The sequence below is a fragment of the Carassius auratus genome, chromosome 37, assembly GCF_003368295.1.
Source record: "Carassius auratus strain Wakin chromosome 37, ASM336829v1, whole genome shotgun sequence".
Taxonomy (NCBI): domain Eukaryota; kingdom Metazoa; phylum Chordata; class Actinopteri; order Cypriniformes; family Cyprinidae; genus Carassius; species Carassius auratus.
Genome location: NC_039279.1, coordinates 12,567,798 through 12,594,849, shown reverse-complemented (window position 1 = coordinate 12,594,849; position 27,052 = coordinate 12,567,798). Strand labels below are relative to the sequence as shown.

Below are 27,052 nucleotides of genomic sequence, written 5' to 3'. Positions count from 1 at the left end.
CACTAATACAGAGAGACCAGAGTTCCTCATGAATCCCCTTGTGTCTACTATGTTTTGTCTTGTTTTCTAGATATCTTTCAAGAGGGCTCCTCCAAATAGGCTGGAGCCTGAGGGCATCACAGGACCTTATCCCAGCCTCGATCAGCTTAAATGTACCAGCACGTGGCGCTCCTTCAAATGACTTTTACCTGGTAATGCGCCACAGAGCTTCACCTTGAAAACTTTTGCCATTATTTTGTAACCACAGAACAGCGGTTGCTCGACTGAATGAGAATTCTGCTGTTCAGCAAAAATAATCCCAATTCAAATCACGTGTAGACGCGTTAAGTGACATTTTCTTCGGTTCAACGCACACTCGCTTAGATCGAGGATAAGACTCACACAGGACGCTATAATTTGTCTAGGGTGTGAAAACTGAGGTAATGTTTGCGGTTTATAAGTGACACATCCTCCGGACACACACGCTCATGTCAGATTAGTGTTTAGTACCCACATATTTGATCATAACCCTGCAGCTGTCAGCTCATAATGGGAAGCAAGATCACGATCTGTTAGACACTTCAAAATTGATTTATTTGGATTTTGTGATTTCACACTAATGATTGAAAGGGATCTCTAACTGTCTGTAAGTCTGCACATTATGCTTAAGGGGGGAAAAAAACTGAACAATGAGATTTCACCTTCAAGGTTAATAAGGATAAATACTTGAATGTTTTTTTAATCATGAACATCACTCTTAATTTGAGCAGAGGGGAGGTCATCGAGGAAGATTTTCTTCTCTCCATCACTGTGCTGGCAGAAGAAACGCTGGTTTGTTTGTCCTGCATATCTCTGCCAATCACAGCTCTCCCTGAGGGGCTCCATCAATAAGTTTACCCACATCCTCCTGCTATCAGTCTAGACATCAACGGGCAATGCGGCAGGAGGCGGGGCTTCTGAGCCACAGCAAGGACCTGACACATCTCTCACATTCAGCTCTTTCATGTTCAGACTGTGCAGTTGTACATCAGCCCCCAGGACGGTTTGGTGGCAAAGGACCTCAAAAGGAGGACAAAGGTGGGAGCGTATGGTCCCGGACTGATGCTAGAAAGGGGCTGGAGTGAGATCAGAGAAAGGAGGTAAGCACCTGTGCTGTGCAAGCGTACAGGGTGAAGCAATGGCTTATGGGATTGAAGCAGCGCTGACAGCATGTGTAACTCAGAGAAGACATACGGGCTGTAATAAAAAAGGAAAAGAAGACCTGACCCAAACGACTCCACAGTATGCTCTCACTCAGGTCCTCTCTTGTACTTCAGACAATCGGCAAGAGACCAGGTTTTTCTTTCTGAAAGAGTCCTTCAATCAACCGCCCACAGAGAGAAACGTCATTTAACATACACAGACAGCACAGTTAAGGCACAGTTACATTCTTATAAAAACAACACAAATTCTTGAAAAAGAGCATTTTATTAAAACTAAATGCATATTTACATCGCAGAGGTAACATATCCATTTGTTGGCACAATATTCTGTACCTTTACAAAAGAGGAGAACGTATACAAAAATGCTTGTAGGTGTATCCGAGAGATACATATGCTTTGGAACACTCCTAAAAAGGCAAAGTTGAACAACTTTGAGCTGGAATTTAACTGTATATGCTATGATGAACTAAAAATGAGCTAAATATAGAGCCACCCGTCTTAAGGCTCACAGGTCTTTGCCTTTCAAGAGTATTTTGCAAAATAAAATTCTATGGTTGACAGTAACACATGGCAGCTTTAAATTGCTCAAACCTGTAGAAAACTACACAACAATGAAGGAATGCAATGTCATTTCTACATGATGTACAAAGGTTAAAGAAAAATATGCCCACATATAACTTTAAATAACGACATACTGACACATAACAACACGCTGAACATTGCTAATGTGTTGATTCATGTAAATTAGATTATTACATTTAAAAGGCTGCCATCAGTCTCAGAGAATGGTGGAGGCAGAAAAGGAGAGCTTGATGGGAGTTGCATAAAATCTGCTGGGATAGCAGCTGCTCCCTCTTCCAGTGTAGAGCCAAAAAAAAATAAAGGCTCCGGAAATAGTGTTTTCTTAAAGGCCGTCACGTCACACTTCAGCAATCACGACATCCTCAACAAAAGCACCTCGCTAAGCTCATCAGTACAACAATAGTCTCTCTCCAACCAAACAGAGCTGCTTTTAAATGCTCCATGTGTCTCTTACCTGTGAATAACAGTGAATACTAAAGATCTTAAGTATTAACCTGTTCTTTTTTTAAATTACAGTTTGTGCATTATTATATAACCCCTTCCAAATGTTAACTCCACACATGATGTTTTTTTTAACTCATGGGTAAATTCATCAACTCTATGACATTCACTTTCACAGTATTGCATTTGGCAGAGATCTGCCTGAATCTGGTTCTGTACATGCCCATCTACAACCAAGGGTGCCAGGCGGGGTCCATGCGGCACAGGTTGTCCAGGCTGTTGGCAGCTGCCACCAGCGTGTTTACTTTGCTCTCGCCACCCTCGAACTGGGCCAAGCTGTGGAGGCGGGTCATGATGGCCGTCACAGCTTTCTGCACAAGAGACACCAGCTGCTGGCTGTCCATGTTCTCAGGTTGTCCAGCTGGGGACAGAGGCATGGATGTGTCTTCCTGTGTCTTCTTATGCCAAGCGATGATCTCATCCCTAAGAACTGCTTTCAAGATGCCATCGACCTGATTGAGAGGAGAGACAGATTTAGAGTGGGTCAAGAGCCCTGGAGACTGAAAGTGCCGAGTCTCTTTTATTATGTGTGTCCCTCATGAAGCGTACCTTGAAGTTAGGCTGAGCAAAGCTGCGTGCTACTGCTATCATGGAAGCCGTGAGGGGTCCGGATACGCCGATTGTGGTCAGGAACTCAGAGATGTTAGGCGTCAGTCTGAAGGGGACCGGCCGGTTGGCATCCAGATCACCAGTAGCATCATTAATATCAAAGCGGAAGTATGATACATTGAGTTTTCCAGTGTCCTGTTGGGGGAACAACACATCAAGAGGGTGTTGTTAACTAATTCATTTGAGAATCTGAACTTGTCATCTAGAAACTACAATCTGCAGACTTCGGCTAATGTATCAGACTTTGAGAGAGGGAATATCTTGTGGCACCAATCCTACACCCACTGTGGTCTGTGTCAGCATTTGAGCAAGGGGGCTTACTATACCCACTTAGCCGCCCATTCCTCTGCCTGTCAGAAAACTGCAGTTCAGAATCACAGGACGAGGTACTTGTTTGACAATCATTTCTAATAAAAGACTCAACGGACCTGCACTCACCCGATACTGTACAGCAAATGTTGCACGACAAACAATCATAAAGACATCTTGAGAGTGACCATCAAAAACTTAAAACGTGTAATCACCCAAGAAACTGCTTTGGACTTGTTGGATACATGTATATTTGATGAAAGAGAGCTAGTATCAGGTATGACGTTAGTCATTAGGGTACCTGTGCAATCTGCAGCATCTCTGGGTTGAGACGGTTCAGGTGCAACATGAACTCAGCCAGGCCAATAAGAGCAAGCTGGATGGTGAACATTTTGCGGAAGGTCCAATAGTCTGTGGCGTTGGGGAAGGTGTGCAGTGCCCACTCCTTCAACATGCTACGAGGAACCATGTTGCCCTGGACCTCCTTCAGGATGTCACGCAGGACCTTAAAACATAGACAAAAAAATAGATTTTTGGGGTTAATTTACAAATACTGCATATTAGGGTAGATGAAACACACAAACAAAAAATCTGTATATTAAAAATGCACCTTGGCATTTTCATGAGTTTCAATTAATGAGAACTACATTTTTATTGATATACTTTCTCATTATTTATGGCATACCTGATGGCTGGCTTGGGTCCCTCTAGCCTGAACAGTCGCAAGTCGGTCATAATAGCGGGAAATAGGGTTGTCATGCTCAATGCCCTTCTTAGCACAACGCATCTTGTAGATTTCCACTAGAGAGAGAGACGATGGATTGTCCTCCACTAACCGCATTTGAGGAGACACTGCCACCACCCTTGGGACTAAGAAGAGAACAGATTTAAAGAGGATGAGGAAAGAGGATAATCTAATCATTTTCTTTGAATCGCATCTTTAGATTTTATTTGGCTTTGATAAAAGGCTGTTAACCTGAAATATGACCATCCCCTAAAACACCTCTAAACATTTTATCAGACCGGTTTATACAATCATTTTATTTATGGAGTCATTTTTAAAGAAGATAAATTCACAGCTGAGCGAGGCCACAAAAACACCTGGAAGCGAGGAAAAACAAAAGCATCTCACACGACCACATCTCATACACATCTAATAAATAACTTCAGTGAAATGCATTTAATAACATTTACACAAACATCCCACACACAAACATGCATTACAGTTTAAAATCAAACTCTTTTCTTTGCAAAAAACACACGGAGAACAGACAAAATGTTACAGTGAAAGCTGAAACGTGGCAACCCTTGACCTCTGAACTGAGAGAGACTCATCTTTAATGCGTCTATCACAAGGAAGACAATTTCGATCTTCCTCCCTCAGTCTCCAACAGGGACAAGAGCAACCACATTTTTATTCATTCTGCTCCAGTCCCCTCTCATTCTTCTTCTGTTAACACTACACAGCATTTTTGCTACTTTTCACCTCAATCTTGCCTCTTTTTCTTCTCTTCTATTCTTCATCTCCCTCAATCTGTCTGAGAGCAACTAGGCCATTGAGTCCAGCACTGAGAGCTAATGGACAGCATTCAAATGGGACAGCTCGGAAACACATGCATGACACAATTCAAAATAGATTTAAAAAGATAAGTGGAAATAGTTGCTTTTTTATTATTTATTTATACTTTTAGTCTTCATAAAGCTTAATATAATACTTCATATGATTTTTATAAATACAACTTAGACCTGAACATTCATTGGTCATGAGAATGGAACATCATGTCCACAACACTGACATAAATAGATGTAGTCAGTGCTATTTGAGGGCAGAGGGGATGTTTCGGTGTGATCTGGGGTTGCTGCAGTACCTGTGAAGAAGAGGTGTCTCTTGGTGGTCTCTTTCCTCTTCTCCAGGCAGGGGTTGAGTAGCCGCAAGAGTTGCAGGACACGCTCCTCTCTGCGGGACTCCGTCAGACATGCGTCATTCATCACCAAGTATGGATAGATCTTGCCGTTGTGCCCGCGGATGTAGAGTCGTCGAGCAGCTGTGTTGTGCTTTTGAACAATCTCCACCCTGGGCATGAACCTTAGGAGGTAGAGCAAGAGGATGTGAGAGAGAAAATGATGGGTAAATGATAAAGTAATCACTGAGAAATAAGATCTCAGCTGGAGTCTAGCTTAGAATTCTAAGGGGAGAATACAAAAAGAGCAACGAAAAAAAAAATAAAAATAAAAACCGACCTATGTATCCTAGTGTATGTATTCGAGACATGAAGCTACATATTAAAGATTGAGAGGTGGGTTGCCTGAATGACTAATCAAGTAATTCGTTTTAAGGAAGTCCTCAATAATAAAGTTAGTTTTGGTTTTGCTTGAATGAATGAATGAATAAATGAATGAATTAATAAATTAACAAATACATTTGTAAATAAAATTTAATAATACAGTAACTTGTCGGTCAACTAAATGATTAGTGAGGCTGATTAGTTTAAGTTTGCTATATTTTGGCAAAATATGTCAGATAAAACCAGCAGATAAAATGAAACTAACATACCGTATTTTTCGGACTATAAGTCGCACCTGAGTATAAGTCGCATCAGTCCAAAAATACGTCAAGATGAGGAAAAAAACATAAGTCGCACTGGACTATAAGTCACATTTATTTAGAACCAAGAGAAAACATTACCGTCTACAGCTGCGAGAGGGTGCTCAGTTCTCTTGTAGCCTACACTGAAGACACAGAGCAGCATAGAGCGCCCTCTCGCGGCTGTAGATGGTAATGTTTTCTATTGGTTAATTTCTCTTGGTTAATTTCTCTTGGTTCATGTCAAATTAATTTTGATAAATAAGTCGCACCTGACTATAAGTCGCAGGACCAGCCAAACTATGAAAAAAAAGTGCGACTTATAGTCCGGAAAATATGGTAATTATTCATGACTTCCTTGAGACAGATCATAGATGTTGAATGACTAGATGATTAGTAAGGGTGACTAGTTTATTATTTTATTTGGAGTTTCAGTTTTGATATTTTAGCTGCTAAATGTGTCAAGTATAACCATCAGATAAATCTGAAACGTAATTATTCATGACTTCTCTAAGACATATCCACTAGTCAGTTACCGGATCACTAGATGATCAGTCGACCAGAGCAACCCCATTCCGAGTGTGTATTGACTGTTACCTGGCAATCTTGATGTAATAGTGTGTGGGCTTAGGCATGAGGAATTCTCCCGGGATCTCAACTTCTGCAGTCTGGGCCGAGAAGTTGCTAAGGAAACGGCATTTCTCCTCGATCAGGAAGAACTTCGGTAGTTGCTTCGTCTTGGCTTCCAGAATCTTGATCCACTTCTTCAGCTTTGAAATGAGATTGTGAAGCTTCATAGAGCCGGGAACGCTGAAGTCAAAATCTGTGAATAGGAAAAGTGACGGGCAAGGTAAAAGATAGGTAGCTGAAAAAAACAAACAAACAAAAAAACAGGTGAAAAAGACTCTGGATGTGTGAAAGAGGTAGACGTTTGTGTGAAAGAGACTGAGAGAGGAGACGTTATCTTTGGATCAGGGAACAGAAGTGGTGCACTTCCTCCCAGGTCTCCCTTGCGACGGGAAGGTGCGGATAACATCAAGGTTCATGAGAAGGGAAAAAAGGATTGACTGCTCAATGCAACTTCTAAAATGACACTGCGCATTAAGTTGGAAATTAGACACAAAAGGTATGGTCGGAATGTAAGCCACATTCTCAATTTTAGAGACAACCTCCAACCCAGAACATCTTTATCAAAGAGGCTAAAATCTGCTCCACTTTTATTCTTCTGTTGTGCTACATTGATAATACTATATGCCGCAGATATGGAAACTGCTTGGCATTTCAAAAAACTCCCTCAAGCAAAAATAAAATAAAAATCTCTTCGTATAATTAAGGCTTTGGCAGAAGAGGCTTTAATTCAAAAGCATCTTGCAATTAGCTGTCACTCATGTCAAAACCAGTGAGATGTGGATGTCGCACATAATGAAAGGCCATTTAAGGAATTCTCACTGCTTGCATGACACTTGCAATATCGTCAATGTCCCATATGACATTTTGATTAGCAGTGAGCAAAGCAGCTCCCTCTCATTTCCACACCCTGAATTAGACGATGTCTTCTGAAATCAGACACGCTCTGTAATCTCGGCCAATCCGACTCTGAGAGACTTTAAAACTGTTTAGGTGCTTAATGACCAATGAGCATTAAGAGAGAGATTTGACTTGGGGGAAAAAACACTATGCACAGTGGTCAACTTGGTGTAATCAATTTAGATTTTTTTTTACAGACAATCCCCTGTAGCAGCGATGCCCTGAAGCGAGGGTTTTTTCAGATATCAGCGCCTCCTGGGCAACACGGTTCTTTTCTGATAAATGTAAAGCCTTTGTTGGTTCGAATATGAATGGGTAGTAAGGTGCGCTCCGTTTCAGCTGTCTCACTGACCCAGGATCAGCTCAACTCTAGGGAGGTTTGAGCTCGCCACTGCTGCAGAAAACAAAGACTCTGCTCTCTGACCTGTGAATGAGATACACCGAAGGCGGAAGTTTTCTGCACCTAATAATTCTTGGGTGATGGAGGTAGCCAAGCGCTAAAAATACCCCCCTGCCGGCGCCGCTCACTGTGCAACAGTCTCTGGAGAATTCTCTACTTTAAATTCCATCACTGAAATGCCTGAGTGAACACAGTGTACAGCACAACAGGAGCTCTAAAACAGTCTTGGCCCTGCAAACACGCTCCCACTTTAGATCAATTCAGACAGCAATGCTTGAGAACGGCTTAACCCTGCTATGGTAAATGACATTTTCCAGAAATATTAACACCACTGATCACGTAGTACTCTGAATTTATCCACTGTTGTCTGAAGTAGCGAAAGCATGCGAGTAAGTGGATAATAGAATGAGGCATCAGGTCAATGTTGGTGTCGCATGACGCTGCTATATATATATATATATATATATATATATATATATATATATATATATAATTAAATAAGGGCTGCTAATTTAATGAGTTAACTGGATTAATTAATTATGCATTAACCAAGCCGAGCCAGATAAAGACTCGTTCACGAGTCAAGAACCGGTTGCATCGGTTTTCGGATCACTAGTAGCTCTCTCGGACAGTTCAGTTCAATAAACCGGTTGAAGAAAATGGTTCACCGGTTCTTTTTCATTCGACGTAATGGCGTCATTGGCGATGATTGCCCTTAATTAAAGCCTTCGATTTACCTGGGCTCATAACACTAGCACAGAATCAGTTCAGAATCAATCACCAAAAGAATCAGTTCGGTTCAGACGCCCTGTGTGTCAGTCTGCTTCACGCTGAATCACACATGCGCAGTATCATCAGCTCCTCGGTTCACGAATCGGACGCGTTTGACAGAAACGGTTCTTTTGTTCATTATCTGGCTCGGCTCGGCATTCATCTTCAGTTCTCTCTTCACATCAGTTCAGTCAGTGTACTGTTTGAGTAAATGAATTACTCCGGGATATTGGTTTGTTTGAACTCAGAGGGAGTGTCAGCCACATTAAAAAAGTTAACAGCTTAAGTCATTTGTGGATTAATGCGTATTAGAGATGCGAACAGTTTAAAACGATTCAGTTCGATTTGGTGAAATGGTTCAAAAAGATCCGGTTACATCGATTGATTCGTTCGCAAACTGGATATCTAGACTGCTTTGATTTGAACTCTCTCTCACAACAGACACGGAAGAGAAGACAATGCTGAATAAAGCCGTAGTTTTTGCTATTTTTGGACCAAAATGTATTTTCGATGCTTTAAAAAATTCAAACTGACCCTCTGATGTCACATGGACTACTTTGATGATGTTTTTATTACCTTTCTGAACATGGACAGTAGACCGTACACACAGCTTCAATGGAGGGACTGAGAGCTCTCGGACTAAATCTAAAATATCTTAAACTGTGTTCTGAAGATAAACTGAGGTCTCACCGGTTTGGAATGACATGAGGGCGAGTTATTAATGACATAATTTTGATTTTTGGGTGAACTATCCCTTTAAGATATTTACCACCACCTACTGGAACTTTTAATTTATTATTTAGAGTATAATTTCATTAAAGAAATAATTTTGTGTTGTCATAGTAATAATAATAAAATTAAGAATATAATTAAAGTTATTAGTTTAACCAACCAAAAATGAAAATTCTGTCATTTACTCACATGGTCCAAAAGAGTAGGCTATATGTAATAAATTTTATCAAACAAAATATTTCTTGCTGAACCTACTTTTTGTAATGCCTGTTTGATGCTTTACACAACAATAACTTTAAATTATCTTTGGGGAGTAATTTCTCCAAAATTTCATTAATAAATCACCACATCATGTAAAAAATTAGATTAAAATTTTTAATCACTTACCAGCCCTATTTTAAATATAAATAAATATAAATATTTCTTGAATGATCAAATTAATCTTAATTTGGTCAAATAATCGTTAGAGTGCATATTCATTAAAAAGAAAAAAAAATATTTAAATGATACATCGAAAACAGTTTGAAAATATGTTATTAGCATGAAAAAAAATTGATAAACAATAACACTTGCTCATGGATTAAACGATTCTTGACAAATGGTGCTGGAGTGTGTGTTTGCTTGGACATGTGCACTGGAATGGAGAGCTTGGGAGGAGAAAGGAAGCGCAAAGGATACAGGGAACGTAGCAGGCTGTATTGCTTTTGCAGGTTCCCTTCCAATGCACATTCCCAGTAGCACACTATGTCAGACGTTCAGAGAAGGCTCAGGGTGCACTGGCCACACCTCACTGCCCAGAGACAGCTGGCACCACAACATCTGTTTTACACCCTTACAATCTTAACAGTCCTCTAAGTCCATGAACACACACACACAGGCCTCCGGATAGAGCTTCATATGAAACAAATGAGAACACTAGCTCCAGGGTTCTCCAGCTTTACTGAGGTGGAGAGACTGTAGCTGGACAGGGAAGAGAAGTATAAACATATTCTGCTCTCATAAGGAGAGGGCAGCTGAGGGGGAGGTTTGTTTTAACATACGCCTCGGATCACACATGCTCTGCTTTCTCAGAGCCAGGTTTACTCCATGGACACTGGAAGGTTATTGTTGGGCAATGTGTACAAAATTGGCCTGAGGAAAGATCCGTGCCAACTTATCCCCTGCTCAGAGAAATTTGAAACATCAAGTAAAGTCATAGAAAAAAATTCCATCCCCTATGAAAAAACAACAACAAAAAACAAACAAACTATGATTCAAAGGTACATGTGTAAAAAATGTGCTAAACAACTGGGAAACACTAGAAAACTAGCTTGGAATTCGGGAAGACATGCAGAGCATTTGGGCAAAAATATGGTTGCAATTTTGCCTGGTACCAGAAGAGACAGAAATTACAAACTTCCACCTTTACCTGATTAAACAAAGAAAGAAAATGTAAAATAATAATGAATGAAAATGAATCTACACATAATAGTCAGGTGTAGTTTTTTTTGGGTTAGCTTGTTTACCTAAAGCGGTGTGATTTCTTTACAGTCAACAGCACCTTGATATACGCACACACAGTTCTGCACATAGAGATCTTCCCATTAAATCTAATCACATGGTTCACAGAGCCAATTATTCTGAGTCGGTCTTGTGGAGAGGCCTGTGGTTAACTCTTGAGCAGAAGTGGTTATGCAGAACAGAGACAAGAGCGGGAGCGTGTGTAATTGTGCACAGGGGACGTGATCCTTCAAGAGCGCTGCTTGCAAGTTATACTACTATCAACACTTCTGAGAAGTCCACATGTGACAGCTCATTCTCAAAGAGCCAGTTGACTTGAATGATTTTATCTGTGCTTTTGTGTTAAAAATAAAAATTAAACTACACTTGAAGGCAAAAGGAAAGTGAGTGTTCTGACCTGTGGTGAACTGGCCCTTCATCTTCTGGAACACAGGGTCCTGAGCGGTGGCTTGTGCTCGGCGGGCCAGGGACTCTGAGGCAGCACTCGAGAACATGGTGGACACATTAGAGACATTCTCCAGGCCCACGCCAAACGTGCTGACCAGCTTTTTTACAAAGTTGAGCGTATGCGGGGTGATTTTAGCATCGGACACAGCTCCACTCTTTTCGAATGCCACCGAGTAGCATTTAGCTAAGCCCTGCTGAAGCTGCCGCAGGACCTGAGGAAGAAAATTAGGGGAAAATTAGAAACCAAGAAAAGAGGATGAATGGTTAACGAGTCTTTATCAATTTACCATGAAGGATAACACCATTCCCACATATCCAATCCAATTTGCCATTTTGATAATAAAAAAAATCCTTCAGAGGTGGAGATGTTCACCAGAGAGATCAGTAAAAGCCTGCCTCTACCGGTCTCTGCTGCACAGATTAAGCTTAGACTTCAAGTGAAGAAGATGGACATTAACAGACTAATTCAGTCGGAGACTACATTTCATCAATGTCTGGAAAATTAAAGCCACGTTCTACTTCACTGAGCTCTCTCAATGCCAATTTCTTTCATCCTCCAGTTCTCCTTGCTAAACTTTCTTTCCTCGCCCTTTCCTGTCCTGTTTCTCACAGAGTGTCCCAGAGGAGCTGGGCTCTTGCGTCCCTGTCCAGTCTGAACGCATCACCGAATCAGCCCTGTCATGGCAATCCAATCTCAGCACATTCAGTCTAAACTCCCCTCACCCATCAATCACGGCGAGCCCCTCCCCAAAGCCCCACCTGCACTGCAAAACCCACTTTTCAGCCTCACTGAGCCCCAATCGTTCCCCTCTGTCAGCTTTCATCTGCTCAGCTGGCCCTCTGAAAACAGCTACGTGTACAAGAACATGCGGCGTTAGACTTAAGAGCGTAAGCAAACCGGACAGAAAACGCATTCATGTCATGTTTAACTTGCGCTCAGGGCTGATTTGCTTTAAGAGGTAGCAACTTGCTTCTGGAATTCAAAAACACTTGTGTTAACACGTAAAACCGCTCACCTCCTCGTGCCAGTTCTCCCTGAACCAGACCATCTGGTCCACAATGCCCTCCAGAGAGGAGAGCAGGGTGGGGTGGAGCTCACGCTGCATGTGCATGATCCGGCTGCAGCGCCACATGGGAGCAGTGGCACGGATGGGACCCGGGTCGGATGCCGAGTGGGTCTGAGCAGCTGCCGAACTGGGCTGCTGCTGGCCAGAATCTGGGCAAAAGAGGAAGGAAAATGTTAACTTTTATATAGACTTTTTATTGTTGCGTGTGAATGTCCTGAGAAAAACTCATACCGCTCTTATAGCGCTCCCTCTGCTCGATTTTCAGCGTCAGGTACAGGGTTCGGATTGGAAAGTACACTGCTTGAGGGTAGACACGTCCCACCTAAGAGAAACAGTCGGAGATTACATTTCAGATCGTCCCTGTGGGTTCGGGTCAGAGCGAGAGAGAGAAACGTAGTGCTGACATGTTTTGAAACTTCTCTGGGATAGTGCAGGCTTTTGAAAATGAAACCGTAGGGGGAAAGCAGTGAGATGGACAAATATCAAGGGCAGATTAGAAACCATGGCTCAATATGACACTCGTTAAAAGCTTGTCAAGCCCGAGTGTAAACGTTCTCCCTTTCAGAGACCTGCTGTGTCCTTGAATAACATCACAAAGAGAAGGTTCAGGCTGTTTAATGATTTAGCCCAAAAACAGATGTACAGTATTTATCAAAACGGCACTGATTCACTGGCACTACAAACAAAAGTCGTTTTTTAATTAACCGTATGATTACAAGTAATAGCACGTAACAGTACACCAACATATGATATTTTTGCCAAAATATAAAACCCAACATTTTTGTGTTACATAACCATGCAGCAAAGGCTATTTTTAATTATGCAGTAACTTAATTACTCAAAAGAATTCTGTACGCTTTATCTGTAAAATATTAATGCAAATAATAACAACTAAATATATAAAAATGCATGATAATGGTTAAAAGCTTAAATCACAATTATTAATCACACATTACATAAACATGGCAAACAACCAAGCAGAAGAAAACAGACTGGTTGTATTACACTTTTATTTGAGTTGAATAACGAACTCCGACTTAGATGCTGACTGGTGTTTTCAGCTTATTAGCACTTTTTCCTTAAATGTAGACAGCGTGTGCGCAATCGTGGGTAGATTAAGTATAACACTGAAGAAAAACTGATTGGAGGATTTAAATTTTGGAAATTCGGCAGGCTGAAACCATCTACAACCATGAAAGCTTGTAGAGGCTTCTTACCAATCCAACATAACTCAAATTTTCAAGATAAATAATCAGTGGGTGCAAATTTTCACAGGTGATTAAGATTAATAAATCATGAGTAGCAGAAATTGTGATCAATTAAAATATGATCGTCGTGCATGATGCGGTCTTATAATATATATTTAAAGGGGTGGTTGATTGCAATTTCCATTACTACGGACCCTGTACTTCATTAACAAGGGTTCACATTTATTTTTAATTCTATTCCTCACAATTACCATCCTCATGTAGCTATCTGAGGACAGCTTCAAGAATCTACACGAGGTCAATGTCGGATTCACACAAAGGCTATAACTGAAACATGGAGCAGTTCCCACTTTAAAAGCAGAGGCAGCTGCTGTTGGGGCCCAACCTGCAAGTATGTTTTATTATTTAGAAATGTATTTTCCATGTATAGTTTCTGTCATTATTTTTTGGTTATGTCAAGGACCTAAACAAAGGCCAATGCGGTATGGCTTTAATAGCCAGTTTAACTAAATGCTAGCTTCATTACTGCTATGTGGGTCTGATTCTGGCTCAAATTTATATTGAAATTTTGACACCGTGGACCTTTTCACAAGACTGTGATGACAAGTTTTTCATATTCATATATTTTTTTAAATGTATATTTATAACACTGTTCTTTCTATTATGTCACCTTTGCATCAAATTGCAAAAAAAAACAAAAAACGTTAACGCTAATGCGAAGGTGTTTCTAATCCATCGTCTATGGGAGGGACATTAAATTTGACATCGTTCTCTCTTCTGACTGCTGTTATCAGTCTCTCTTAATTTCTTTCCTTTTATTGAGTCACGAAACCACTATAGTGGAGTTTTTCTTTAGCTATTTGAGCAAATAGGAATTCAAAACATATATTTGTGGGACTCTCCCATTCACTGCTCTCCACCCCTTAAAATGTTATTTAATACTATCATTTATTTACTTACCCTCCATAGACAGTATCTGATGTCACTTTGAATTGAGAGGTTTAGTCCAATTTCTTTTGAAGATTTTGTATCACTATGAACAGGTGAGTGTGTGACACAAGGGCGAGTAAATGATGACAGACGTTTCATTTTTGGGTAAACAATTCCTTTAACCAATTGCATGAATCACGGACAGGACTGAGTTTGAACTACAAATAGCTGATAACCCATTTAAAAAACAGCCCTTATTTTTGTCATTAAATTAAATGCAGCAGTTATTACACAATGCTTATTTAAGCTGCAGTCAAAGAACCAAGTTGTGAGGCTTATTTCACATCTTTTAAAGTAAAATGCCCCCAGTCTAATGGTTTAAATCTAACAGACAGAGAAGTCGGACTCGTAACCCAATCTTTGGATCTTCTTATCGTTATGTAATAGTCCCAAAAACGTTTATCAACTTGTTCTTCTCCTCGTTTTTTCTTGGCACTGCTATATCTGTGAGGGGTTTGAATGTTGTCTTCATCAGTACGTGTGTGTGTGTGTGTGTGTGTGTGGGGTGGGGGTGGGGGGGGGGGGGGTAGGTGTTGGTTGGTGAAGACAAATATGGAGGTGGCAGACAGCGCTCCTCCTTAAACTGCCCACAACCTTAGGTCTCACAGCCCATTAGAGTGGAAACATGATCTTCGTCAAACAGACGGCAGAAAGCAGACTGGCCTTTGGGTGTAAAGAGACACCTCGGAATCCAGATGGGCTTTTACATGAATAGCAGCCATGGCCAAGACCTTCTGGAGTCTAAGGGTATTTTTGGGGCCTTGAGAAGTTTTGTCATGCCCTGACATTTGTGCTTTTTTCAGTTTCTTATAAATATCTAAATGGGTAAAGTCTAATATCACTGTAATCAGCACAAACTGGGCTATAATAATATGTGAAATGCATGCATGTACATGATTGTATTTTTGAGAAAAAAAATGTTATGCATGGTTAGTGAAAAACTAAAAATGTTAAATCACTTGAATAAGGCAATAAAACACATACATAAAATTGGTTGCCGGAAAAGTTGAGAACTGGAGCTTGTAGCCTAGAATTTTTCTTTCTGAATGATGTGAAAATCATCTTGTTTACTCACTCACAGAAAACAATATATTGATTTAAATTTTCTAAAACACTTTTTGTTGGTAAAAGTCATATGCGAGTAGGCGTCAATTATCATGAATATCATTGTGATTTACACCTGAGAAGACAAAGGCCTGCATAATGAGCTGCATAATGAGCCTCCCATTCAACTGTGCCACTCTGAGGGCAAATTTTTTGGCACAATCCTTCAGAAATCCTTTTAACAATCTTATTTTCTACCAAATAAACCCCATTTATTATCATTATTATTATTATTATTAATGTTGAAAAGAGCTGATAATATTTTTCAGGTTTTTTTAGGGGGAATAAATCGAAAGAACTGCATTGTTTTTACATTTGTTAGAGTTATCTCTATTTGTCACATTTATATTATTTACATCAAGCTTTTGAATGGTATAGTATTGTATATTGTTATTGAAACTTCATAATGTTTCACTTGATTATACATTTAGTCAGGAATTATAGTTTGGAAAAAGTATTTGGAAAAAGTCTGACTAGTAAAATGTTTACACGTTATGTGAAAACTAGTACAAATAAATAAAAAGAGATCAGCGGAGATAAAGACTGTAGACAGCGCACCTTGTTTGTTATCTTTATTTTATAAGTGCACAAAGGTTTTTTGTTATTATGTCTGTATCCAAAAAAAACTAGACCCTTTACAGATTCGATAGATGTATTGCTCTTATCTGTACGATTAAAACTGAGAGTGTAATTTAAGTTCTTTTCAGGGTTATCAGGTGAAAATGACTCAAAACGCATATATGCGTTAATCGACTCGAAAGGGTTAAAAGCTTGTTAAGTATAGCATTAAAAATAAACGAGGCAGCAGGGGACAGATCACCCTTAAAATTAGAGAGAAATCTCACATTTTAGGGAGTGTGCGTGCGTACTGTACATGTGATGGATGTTTGCGTGCATAAAGGTGTTGAGTTTTTCCCGTCTCAGTTACATCAAGGCACCCCACAGCTCACCTTCATCAATATTTCAGCAAACGTTTTTAAAACATCCCGCCAACTGGAGCACAGCTAAATAATTCAGAGCCTGAGATAAATGTGCTCCATCCGCTGGAGATTTCACTTGAAAATCAAGAGTTCTACAAAACACCTACCTTTCACTCGTCATCACTGCCTTTGATCGGACCCAAAGATCCTTCAACAAGGAGACTTATCATCCCTAAAACAGCCTTGACAACTCCATTAATTGAGATTATGGAGTGCAAACATATCCATTTCATTGGGTGCTTATCAGGGACTTAAGTGTACTTAATCTTAAAGTGAAGCATTTCCACTGCACGGGGTGCGTCAGTGCTGAAATGGAGAGATTAGAAGTCGCTGGTCTGGCATGTAAACGTGAGAAAAGAGGAGGTCGAGCTGCATGCAAAACCCATTTGGAACAAGTCAGTGAATGAGAGGGGGATTTTGCGGCCTTTTTATGTTAAACTCTCTCCTCTGTCTCCTTTTCTTTCCCTCTCTCTTTGGGCCCCTGGAGCAGCTGTTTCCTCTTTGAAGTTCAGGAGCTTTTTAAATGGCTTAGAAATAATACTCCATCAAGAAGGGGAAATTAGTCTCTTGTTTAATTGGCGGTTCTGTTCCCACAGTTGGAGAGTGTTTGATATTAACCCAATAACAATGCTTTCGCATAAATAAATAAAAAGGGAACTGGTAAAACTGTGAATTTGACAAAGGTGGTCTTGAATGCAGACAGCAGAATGCAGTCTTTAATTGAAGAGACCAAATGAAATGAATCTTGATTAGATGGATACATCAAACATGAACGTGCTGCTATAAAAAGGGAATGTAGAGAGCAATCCAACCTGGCTGATGAGGTTAAGGAGAGGTTTTCCCTCGGAGCCAACCAGACATGTGAGGAGCTGAGGAATCCAGGCCAGCCATTGGATGGGCGGCACTCCAATGCAGTATTTGTCCACAGCGTCGGCCAATGTGTTCTTATCATCAAAACTCAACAGCCACAGCACCTAAGAAGAACAGAGACCATGTCTTTTGGCAGCAGTTCTGATTTTATAAACCCTGCTGCAGGATTTTTTTAAAAATATATTAAAACAAAATACATTATGTCCACAAATTTTCAATGAAGCAGCCAGAAATAATGTAAAATAAAGAAATATGCCATTGACATTGTATTCCAAGTAAAATAATTTTATTCTTCATGCAATGGATATTTTAAATGAATAAAACTGTTAAAATAATTTATAAAAAAAAAAGGCTAACTTCCTGCAAATGCAAACTTTATCTTCCTTTTTTCTTGCACTATTGTGCATAATATATTTTCATGCACACATACAGTTGTTCACAAATCTCTAATTTGGATTTTTTTTCGATGTCAATCACAAACATTCATAAATAGTCAGTTGCTTGAATAACATGTTCGTCAACCTTTGTGAAAGATCAGTTAGCGTTTTCATCTTAAACTAAATCTACATGTCAGCGATTGAATATGATGCCATCAGCTCCATGAAATAGCTACACTGGGGCTTAATGGCTTGTAAAATCTTCTCGACCACCTCACTCCCACCAGTCAGCTGCTGTCTACTCTTGCTATTGTCGGTGGGGTTCTGCTATGATGGCTGGTGGGATGGTAACAGATGAACCTTCATCCCTGCTGAGGCCTGATGGAGACATTAAGCACTGGACAGCCTGGGCTACATGGCTAATGGATAATTACTGATAATCAGCGAGCAGCTACTCTCATTGACCACCATCTCTAAAGCTTCAGTGGCCAGCAGCAGTCCAGAGACAATCTAAAGTGCTCCTCGCAGTCAAACACCCACTGGAAAAAAAGGGTAGAGCTAAATGGAGCTGTTTGATCTAGCGTACAGTACTCGACAGAGAGAAGACTGCCATGTATATAGTATCCATACCAAACCCATCATCAGGTCTAATAATATAATTACATCCATCATCGGAGGTTCATCAGTCTGAATGCAGTTGCATTAATTCAGAAATGGCACACTGTGACAGATATGCCCCCATTTAACAAAGCCATCAAAACAGAATGGGTTTACTGGACCACAGATGAGTTTGCCTGTGTGTTATGTTAAATGAGTTTAATGGTAAAACTAATTACAGGCCTGTCAAAAAAAGATGCTATCTCATTATGACATGCTCTGTGAACCATTTTGGCCTGTTATTGGCAAGAAAAATACTAAGTACATGTTGCCCTCTAGATAACAAATTACAAATGATCAGTAGTTCTTTCCTCCCTCCTTACACTGATCACAACCCATGGGAAAATTCACTGGACATTTCAGCAGTGTTACGCGTTATCAACAAACAAAATATATATATATTTTTAACTATCTGAAATATACAATTAACCTAATGGTATAAAATAATATAATAACAGAAAATAAATGTAGAAAATAAAATAAAATATGTCATAATGATTTGTGGGCTTATGTTTAACATCATAAAAAAAGGATTAAAGAAAAAGATACCACTAGAAAGAAATACCACTAGACTGGGCAGTTTTTAACATTTCTAAATTATATCATTTGGCACAGTCACTCAGTGAGGTCAGCAGAAGAATAAAGAGAGAAGAGATCGTACCTTGGCTAGGTATTTACGTGACTTGCTCTCATTCTGATGCCGGCAGGCGTGTAAGTAACAGGTGATGGCAGAGACACCAAGGTGGGGCTGGCGGTCTTTAACAAAGATGTTCTCCAAGTAGTCACCCCACATTGCCCAGGCTTTCACCAGAACATCATGCATCTGCACTGCAGCAGAGAATGCCTTATTTGCCTCCTCTGACCTAGAAGAAGAGACAATTCAACTGACCAAATCTTCAAATCTCAAGAACACAAAGAATGAAAAATTTGGTGGATTAAGCTCAAGTCTTCTAAATATCTGGTGCACTGGTAAATAGGTTGCATTTAATCTTTATCATAATTATATATCCATTTCTTATTGGCCTTTCACTATAAATTTGAGGAGTATCTGACAGAAAAAACACTACTTTTAAAAACTATCCAGTATTACAGCACCTACAGCATCAGCCGTTTTTGAGTTTTGAGGATTTGTCCCCTTAGAGCGTTTTTTTCTAGGGCCCTTTATAGAAGAAGCAGTTTGAGAATAGAAGTTGAGAAAGGCTCATAAAGGGATTTATAAGGGACTGAAAGGACTGGATGGGACTCATAATCTGAGCTTGAAGCCTCTGTCATTACCATCACCATCTCTAAATGCTACCCTACAACACACCTACTAAACCAATCACATATAATGGGAACTTTTAATGAGTATGTGGAAAGCAACAAAATTACACTTGATTGCAATGGGAGTCTGGGGAGCCCAAATTCACTGATATGTCACGTCAGTCTTGGATGTGTATAATACGTTTCTGCGTATGGCCTTTGCTGAGAGTTGGGCCTGGAGAGCTCACAAGTCCCCATGCCCAGTCAAGTGTCAAACATCTTCCTCCAACAGCTCTGCTTTATCAATTCCCTACGTTAATATTCATAGAGAGGCAGAATGTAATGATTGCATTAGGCCCTGCTGAGGCTGGGGGTAACTTTTGCTGATCACAGAGATTTCACAAATTGCTATTGAGTTAATTATTCAGCATGTGTATTTAATAAACTATTCCAATTCAGCGCCAGGCTCTGGGCTTGCCATCTATTTCACCATGATACATAATAAAAATGCAACTCATAGTGACAATCACTTGAATTCACCTCTTCTACGATAAACAGCCTTTTTAAATTTGTGAATTAAAATTCACTTTGATATGAAAATATCAAATGATATGAAAATAATCCTAATATTTAAAAAGTAATGAAGTTGTAATAAGTGTACAATATAACTTCTTTCTCTCTCAAATAATATATGAAACCAACAAGTAAAGATTGTATTTCTTTGAACTTGGCAAAAATATTTTAAACTAGACGTTTTCATCTTGGCAGCTAATTGTTTGAGTATCTTGTAGGCAAGTAAAACACCTGATTTGATGGTACCACAAATAAATCTACAGTATTCTGAGATGTATCCCAATTACATGACAGATTCTCACCAGGAAACGCTGACTGACCTGATAAAATGGCAGTCAATAGACGTATGACAGGAGATAATCACTCATTATGAGTTCAGTGTCATTATCCTCTGCTGCAGTCATACTATATAAGGTTAATTACTCATCATATTGACTGTTAACGACTGTTCTGACCTCGTAATTGGCCAGAAGTTTTAGAAGTGATGATTAGTGGCAAAAAAAATACACAGGCAAACACAGATGTTTGTCTTCCCTCTCCATAATGAATTTGTCGAAATTGTTCATTTAAAAAATTTAGATCTTAATGATTTAAGCTTCTGATTCTTTATTGTCAGCGTGGAGACCGGTGCACAAAAAAAAAGACGACGAGAGCAGTTTATGTCAATTAATGACAAAGAAAGAGCTAATGAGGGCAATAAGGAGAAGACTCAAAGTGACAGGTAGAAAAGGAGAAAAGAAGATCAAACCCAGGGATCAACTCTTACTTATTGATCTGGGCTAAGAACATGCCCTTGAGAGCGTAGAACTCGGCGGTCATCTCCTTGGTGAAGTACTTCAGGTTAGTGGACTCAATCACCTCCAGACCCTGCCAGCACAATAAAAATGATTATGTTTGAAATTCCTCAAAGTATATTTCATATTTATAATTTTTCCTTTTTCTCTTGTAGAATGATTCTCTTAAAATGGATGATTTTTTATTGTCAGCACAGCCCAAGTGTAGTTTTCTGACCTAGAATTCATATACATCAGAAGTCAACACCACTGACAACAGAGTATATCTGCTGTAGACATCTCTGTAGCTCAATCTAAGACTCCCAGGTGAGAGCCAGTGGCTTAGAGTGTGCCAGAGAAATGATAAAGGGAACAGAACAGGTCCAAGTGATAGCTGAGAGAGAGAGAGAGAGAGAGAGAGAGATTAAATCCAATGGTACTTTAATGACTTGAGCTCAGTTGAGGCAGCTCCATTAATCAGGCTTAAGCGAATGCTGCAGCTAGCAGCCCCATTCCTTACACTGTTTGGAATGCATTCCTTACTGTGACAGCACCGCAGTCATTCTCACCGTAATGAGAGCAGCATTATTTGGATTAAGAGAGTCCGGCTAACAGCAAAATCAGCAGGCGAGTCGGCAAAGTAAACTAGATTTGGTATAGATCAAGTCAGTTTGACAAAAGCAATGATAATCATTATTCAGTTAGATGTAAAAAAAAAAAAAAAAAAAAAAGGAGATGAAATTAAAAGGTTATAAATGATTTTTTTTTTTATATGAACATATAGTGGACTAGTCATCCACTTTTGGTTTTCCTTATAGGTTTCATCTTTAAATTCTTCTTCAGACGGCTACAAGCCAGGCATGTATTAGATGGACGTCTTTGGTTTTTGAGTACCGACTCATAAAATCATATTGACTTCATGCAATTTCTTTAACCCCATAACGGTCACTTTTGAAGATAGACTTGAATGTGCATAATACAAACCTAAATTTTTATAATTCATGATTGAAAACATTTTGTTACATGATTTTGCATGATGGTAATGCAATGTTTGAATTTAAAATGGGTTTCAAAGGATTCATTTTGAGATTTTATGTTTTCAAGTGATATATAATTTCTGGTGATTTCTAAAGTGCGATAGAGAAAAAGGCAACAAAGAAGACTTTTTGCGACAAAGGTCAGAACTCCTGTTATGATGTAGGTTTTTGCGTTGCACTCTTGCCATAAATTATTCTATTACTTTTCCTACATAATTTTTAACAAAAAAGATTGGTAAAAAATCTATTTAGGAGACTTAGGCCTTTCCAACGATATATAGTTTGTCATAATTAGATAAAGATTTACTGAAGTAAACGTAGGCGTAGGCGTGGGGTGACAATTAAAGGGTTAAATCATGTGCACTTGTAATCTTTATTAAAATTAACTTTCCATCCCTTCTCAACATAATTCTCTGATGACGTGTGCAGTGTGCACACACGTAGCAATTAACAAACAACAATGATCCAATCAACTCCCACTAGTTAAAATCTAGTCCTGTTCTTCTTTTGTTTTTCTCATATGAGAAAGTGTTTTACTTGCATATAACACAATATGGCAAATTTATGTGGCCAGTTAGAACCTGCCGTGAAAAATTCCCAATCACATGGATACCTATTGAAATGACCGAATGTCACCCAAGAAAACCCCATGAACTCACTGTTCAGGTTCATTAGCATACAGAATGCTCCTAGAAATGCATCTGATCAGGGTCAGGTGACCCCAAAACCACAGAAATCACACAGGTTATCCTAAAGATAGATTAGCTGACTAGCCATTCAGGGAACCCAATGACTAGTTGATTTTGAGAATATGCAGTCATGCTTTGGTCACTTTACTCACCTGCATGCATTCGTTCTTGCCCATTACTCCAGCCAACTGCAGGTAGCATTTAACCTGCTGACGAATCTTCTGGAAGCAGTCTACAATAGGCACGGTGGGGATGGTGTGGATGCGACTCAGAATGTCCAAAGCTACATTGACCAGACCTTGCTTCCGGCCGATCTTGCCATACTGAATAATGGCTGATGCGGAGGCGTGCACTCCAAGCATGGCATTGTTAGTGTTTGGATCGTGTTGCGTGTTGGTTTCATAAGCAGTCACAATGGCTGCAGAAGAAAAAAATAAATATCAATTATTATGCTGACATAATAATTAGTCTGTCATTGGAATTCCTCTCCATATCCTGGCATACCCTGATAGTGGTGCTGCCGCCACATGAAGATGCTGCTCCAGTGAGAGAGGTCATCGGACACAATCGGAAGCCTGTTTCTCCAGGTCTTCACCACGGTCTTCATGTCATGGAGGCTGGTGTTGCGGCCCAGGTTGGCGGGCTGGAGGCCTGCATTGATCTGAGCAGCTTCTTGTAGCTCAATAATCTGCTGCGCTGCCTGAATAAGAATAATCCAGGAATAAACATAAAGAAACATCCAACAGGAATATGCAACATCCTAAAGCTCTCTTTAAAGTGCATGCTCAGTTTAATTCTGAGGGCTACAGTCATCCAAGAAACCACATATCACACACACACACACAGCTCTCCAAAATCCATTACTGCGACTGTATTACAGGCTTATGATTCCTATTGAGAAAGAACAAGAAATAGAGAAACGAAAGTCTCGAGGTGGCTGAACGAATGGATGGATCAAAGTATCTTAAAAGCCATTTACTCAGAGAATGGGCAGAGAGAGGGAAGCGCACAAGTAAAGCGTCTATTCCCTTAATGCCTAATCACGCTCTCAGATGACACTGAGGACACAGGCCACTGTGACCCAAAAAATGCTACCCATTCCTCAAAAACCACTGATGCATGACCTTAATGTATCAGCGATAAACACACTGCACTCTTACCGAAATGCCACATGGATCTTTAATCTCCAGTGTGAATTGGAAAAGAAATACGTGAGGGAGGGAGTCTGGCACTTACAAGGTGATTTACAACGTGATGGTTTACTACGCGCACGATGAGTAGCTCGAGCTGTGGTGATGAATTATGCCACACACATACAGGCATCCAAAAACAATCCGTTCAATAGTAATGCCTGCTTTACAAGATAAATGCTTCAAATCAGTTTGTGGAGTAGTCAAATCAAATCCCCCCAAAACAAATTAAATTAAGCAATACAATATTTTTCACAATTATCTGTTAATATCAGCTGATGGCACATTATAACCTTCATTCTGAGTGCCCATTCATCATGTAAATTTAATTTTCTTGCAGGTATTTAATCAAACACTATCTGATGGGGAAAAGTAATTACGAGCCATTTTAAACTCACTCTCTCTGTCTCACAGCTCCTGTCTGCCTCTCCTGTCCCTTGCAATCACTCTTATTGGACTTGGTTTTTCGGTATGGTTGCATTAAGGAGTGAAGGTGTAAATAGATTCAATTATCAGCAAATTCAATTATCACTGAAGTCAACTGCTCTGGGGCAAACACTACATTTCAGAATGTATGGCTAAAAATGCTAATAAAGTCTGACCGATAATGTATTTTAAGAGCAGCTGGTTCTTTAGTTTGTATTAAACTTTAACCCTGACTGCTTAAACATACAGAATTTGCTTTTTTTTTTTATTTACAGTTTTGAATGACCAAAATATAACTGTCTGTGCTGACATAACATTTGCATACTGATTTAAAAAAAAAAGAAAAAAAAAAGTGTGTGAAAAGGAAATGAACTAATGATAATGAACTAAATTAATGAACCAAGAAACAAACAACAATTATCTAAATTATTAATAATTACAGTTTTATTTTAAACATTTTTAAAATATCTAAAATACTAAGAATAAGATGCAGTATTGCATTTTCTGTTTACTAATAGTATAAAGCAACAAAAATCCCATGTATTCAAGATGTTCTGAATAAATCCACTACATACAACTCTTCAATCATGCAGAGATAACACTCTGTGTGGTGTAATCATAGTCTCCAACACCACCAACTCATTTCCTCAGTTTGGCTGGCATATTTGCCATCTCACCACAGCCGAGCTCAAGAGAGTCTCCAACAGTCCGCAGAGGATCTGGTGCATGGACGGCTCTCACACATTTCCCTAATCTACAGACACACATCACCTCAGCACCGTCCCATTGTGTGTTCTGCCTGATTATGCATGTGGCAGTCAGTAGGCTGTTCTTTCCGCTGAATATTAATACAAGTTGCCTATTAAATACCACAATGATGCAGTCAACACTATATTGGCCATTTTAGTAAGGGTCAAAATGGAGGAGGGAGGGAGGAAGAAGGGACCAGGTCTGATAAAGAAATAAGTTATTGTGCAAAAAAATGCAGAGCGAAAAAGGCAATTATAAGTAAAGCGTCAGCTCTAACCACTCGCTCTGCTACAAGGGTTTGCATTAAGTCACATGCTCACAAATGAAACGAGATTGCCCGAGTCTCATGATTTTTCAGCTGAGATATCTGACCAGATGTTCCTGCTTTTGAGATATCATTATTTAAAATTTACAATTTATTTAGATTAGACCGCTAGTGGTGCTCTGATTGAGTTGTCCTGTTTGAAAAAGTGAAAAAGCATCAAGAACATTACATTAAAGCTGGAGAGGGTCTGGTTAAAGGGTGTTTGTCAGCTCATGTACTGTTGGTCCTCACCTGTAACAGAGGCGTGTGCACGTGAGAAACGATGTGTGGAAGTCTCCTCCATTCTCTGATGGCCAGACTGCTGGCCATCTCAACCAGCCGCTCAATGAAGTTGAGCTGCTGTTCCTCTGGGTGACAGATGGCCAGGTAACCGCGATGCATATTCACCTTCCAGGCCATCTCCTTTGGACAGCTCAGCTCCACCTGATGCACACAGAAACACAGCTGTATCAGCAAACAGTCCACTCGCTAAATTAATTTCAAGTTTGTAAAGTCTTTTAAGATCATCAAGGTTGCATTTATTGATAAAAATATTTATTATTGTTAGGTTAGCAATGCTGACAACAGTTGGGATGCTTAATATTTTTGAGGGAATTTTGATTAACATCTGATTTATATAAATAAACCCAAATCCAAAAATGTACATAAAAACATAAAATGCAAAGATTTGGAAATCTCAAACTCATACTTCATTCTGTATATATATATATATTTTTTATAATAAACAATATTATATTATACAATATATACATATATTTCCAACTTTTGAATGTTACGGACACTACCGTATTTTTCGGACTATAAGTCGCACCTGAGTATAAGTCGAATCAGTCCAAAAATACGTCATGATGAGGAAAAAAAACATATAGTCCAGTGCAACTTATAAGTCGAATTTATTTAGAACCAAGAGAAAACATTCGGCTGTAGACGGTAGTGTTTTCTCTTGGTTCATTTCTCTCGGTTCATGTCAAATTAATTTTGATAAATAAGTCGCACCTGACTATAAGTCACAGGACCAGCCAAACAATGAAAAAAGTGCGACTTATAGTCCGGAAAATACGGTAATCTTAGTGTCCATTTGATTGCTCTGAACAAATATTTTAAACAGCATGTATGCCCCAGTTTTTGCACATGGTCATCTGGTCACAATATTCCATTGTGGGTGTTGCACACTACAATTCAAGCTAAATAGGTGGTTGTACGGAGAATAAAAAGTCGGTACAGGTTGCTGGCATTGTGCAGTATGATGATGTTGAGGGATGTACTGCCTTTGGTCAGTGCACGCTTATCACGGCCGACATTTGATAAATAACCCTGCGTCAGGGCTGGCCTTATCCACCCACATTTAATTGAAAGAGGGGACATTTCAACTTCCTGAGAGCAACTGCTGCTGCCAAGCAGCCTGCCCTGGAACTGAGAAAACAAATCACTTCCCAGCAGATGTTTGAGCAATTATTCAAGCACGTATCCGTAAATATTAGATGCAAAGCGAACGGAGAGGGAAGAGGAGAAATAGAAGTGGGAGGGCTGCTGTGCTGGACAATTTAATTAGGTGTCACCTTAGGACAGAAACCTGAATGGATTCGTTCCAAGTCTCCTTGAACAAGAGCCAAGAGTATTTATAATGTGTCCAGCCCCTATCACACACTTT

At 39.6% G+C, this 27,052-nt stretch overlaps 1 protein-coding gene across 4 annotated transcripts in view; it reads right to left on the bottom strand.

The window, feature by feature from the left end:
- Positions 1-1,427: 1,427 nt before the first annotated feature.
- Positions 1,428-27,052, bottom strand: part of LOC113056240 (transformation/transcription domain-associated protein-like) — a 73,544-nt gene continuing 47,919 nt past the window's right edge. For 3 of the 4 annotated variants that reach the window (XM_026222851.1, XM_026222854.1, XM_026222852.1), the window contains exons 57-71: positions 25,633-25,824; positions 23,215-23,410; positions 22,863-23,128; positions 20,978-21,078; positions 19,058-19,259; positions 17,305-17,466; positions 12,442-12,532; positions 12,160-12,359; positions 11,094-11,355; positions 6,364-6,589; positions 5,051-5,268; positions 3,868-4,052; positions 3,484-3,687; positions 2,814-3,008; positions 2,432-2,716 (exon numbers count right to left, since the gene is read on the bottom strand). In XM_026222851.1, the coding sequence (XP_026078636.1) occupies positions 2,432-2,716; positions 2,814-3,008; positions 3,484-3,687; positions 3,868-4,052; positions 5,051-5,268; positions 6,364-6,589; positions 11,094-11,355; positions 12,160-12,359; positions 12,442-12,532; positions 17,305-17,466; positions 19,058-19,259; positions 20,978-21,078; positions 22,863-23,128; positions 23,215-23,410; positions 25,633-25,824 (2,985 nt within the window). Of the gene's footprint in view, positions 2,717-2,813; positions 3,009-3,483; positions 3,688-3,867; positions 4,053-5,050; positions 5,269-6,363; positions 6,590-11,093; positions 11,356-12,159; positions 12,360-12,441; positions 12,533-17,304; positions 17,467-19,057; positions 19,260-20,977; positions 21,079-22,862; positions 23,129-23,214; positions 23,411-25,632; positions 25,825-27,052 lie in introns of all 4 variants that reach the window. The other variant, XM_026222853.1, reaches the window with a different exon arrangement.